This window comes from Suricata suricatta, chromosome 6, assembly GCF_006229205.1.
Source record: "Suricata suricatta isolate VVHF042 chromosome 6, meerkat_22Aug2017_6uvM2_HiC, whole genome shotgun sequence".
Lineage (NCBI taxonomy): Eukaryota > Metazoa > Chordata > Mammalia > Carnivora > Herpestidae > Suricata > Suricata suricatta.
The window spans coordinates 107,899,503-107,901,539 of record NC_043705.1 but is presented as its reverse complement, the minus strand read 5'-3'; the positions used below and the strand labels follow the sequence as shown (position 1 = coordinate 107,901,539).

The 2,037-nt window shown below is 55.2% G+C and overlaps 1 protein-coding gene across 1 annotated transcript in view; it reads left to right on the top strand.

Annotated features, from left to right (window-relative positions):
- Window positions 1-2,037, top strand: part of PCYOX1L (prenylcysteine oxidase 1 like) — an 11,906-nt gene that overhangs the window by 200 nt on the left and 9,669 nt on the right. Inside the window, exon 2 of the mRNA XM_029943084.1 lies at window positions 1-87. Coding sequence (XP_029798944.1) covers window positions 1-87 — 87 coding nt within the window. The remainder of the gene's footprint in view (window positions 88-2,037) is intronic.

Below are 2,037 nucleotides of genomic sequence, written 5' to 3'. Positions count from 1 at the left end.
TGGCCCGCGCCGCCCGGCTCCTCGCCGCGCTGGCCGCGCTCCTGGCCGCCGCCGCCACTGGCGGAGACGCCCGGCCCAGCAAAATCGGTGCGGGAAGGACAGGGTGGGGGGCTGCGTGGGGGAGGGCTGCAAGGGTAAAGGGATCGCAGCAGGGAGCTGCCGGGTGGGGGTAGGGGAGGGAAGCTGGGCGAGGGAGGGGTCTTCCGGAGAGGAGCTGGCTGAAGAAGAGGCGAGGGACTGAGAGTGGGCGAGCTAGGGGATCGGCAGTAGGCAAGGTGCTGATCCCCGGGGGGCGTGGGCGTGTGGCGATGCCTGCCTGGGGCGGAAAAGAAGCTTGAGGCAGGACTGGCCACAGATCTCACCAGAAGGTCCGCGGACATTGAGCATCTGCGGTGGACCTGGCCCTTTGCCAGGTGCCCCGATGGATGACAGAGAGGACCCGGTCTGGGTGATGTCATTCATACTTATTGAGGGCCAGCAGAGCAGCAGGCACCGTGCTCGGTAGCTCCTGTCCAGAGGAGGGACTGCACAATAGGGAAGTCGACGGTAAGGCTGAGAAGGTACCCTGATAGGGAGAGCCTTTCCACCCACCTTCAGGCGCTAGGAGTGCTCTGGAGGCTTCCTGGAAGTAACATCTAAGCCAAAACCTCAGGGACGATAGGAGACAGGGCCCATGGTCGATCTAGTGGAGATAGATTTGTTGAATGACAGTGGGCAACTTTTAGCAGCAATTATCTTGGTTTTTATTACAATATTTTATTTTGGAAATTTTCAAATGTGCGGCAAAGTTGAAAGAACTGGATATACAGTGATCCTCTGTGTACTCACCACCAAGGTTCTGCCATTAGCAAACTGCTACTCGCGTTATTACATAACTGTCACCCACCCATTAATTGGTCTTACGTCTCAATGCGTTTCAAATTAAATTGTAGACATCGGGGCACCTTGCTGCATACTTCATCGTGCATATCACTGCCTAGAGTTTCATATTTGTTTGCAGTTTGTCTTAACAGTTGTCATTTGAACTCTACATGACTTGCAATGATGTTCAAGTCCCTCACATATAAGATTCCCACAGGCAAAGACTCTAGGCTTCTGGTGTGAAGCTGCCCTCTCTACCCTTGTTGGCAGGGAACCATGTCCCATGGGAGCACCACAGACTTACTAGGCTAGGACAATGCTCCCAAGGGAGCACTACAGACTTGGCTAGGATAGTGCTCCCAGGGGAGCACCACAGACTTACTGGGCTAAGACAGTGCTAAGGCTTCTTTGGATTACAAAAACCACAGTGCAGGCCATAAAGGGGTAAGACAGCCAAGCCTGCCAGCAATCTGTTTGGGACTGAGAGTTCAGGGCTTTCAGGGGAGAGAAATCCTGAGAGCTAGAGGGGTCAGAGAAGACCTCAGGGAGAACGTTGATTTTGAGCCAGCCTTCAAAGGATGGGGAAGTCAGGCAGGCCCTGTCTGGACATACAGGCCCCTTCGCCATCTCTCAAAAGTGGGCAGCAGAGCAGAAACCCCACACTAGCCCCTGGGGAAGGGGCGGGGCCTCCTCCCAGGACTACTGTTTCTGGCAATGCAGAGCTCCTTGTCTGGCTCATTCTGGCTGGCCCTGCCCACTGGGCCCCAGGGGTCACCCAAGGCAGGACACTTGGCAGTGCCAAGATGCCCTATCGCTGTTTTGACTGTCCTTAGCAGTCTGACAGAAGTTTGAGTTTGCCCCGGGTGGTTTGGACTCTACACACGAGAAAGAGGAGCTTCGTCTGAGGAGCACTTCACCCCCAGACTGCTGCGGGGTCAAATCTGAATAGCTCAGTGTGACTTTGGACCCTTTAAACACCCCCCTGGCCTCCCCCTCCCCCCCCCCCCAGTTCCACATACTGTTCTTGCTTTGGAGAGCATGTTTCTGCTGCCAGGCAGAGCTCACTATTGAACATTATTTCCCCTGTGAAGCCTGGTCTCCATGTCTCCGGGCAGAACTCATTGCTTCCTCTTCAGGATTCCATGGAACATCGTTGCTGCACTTGGTCACACGCTG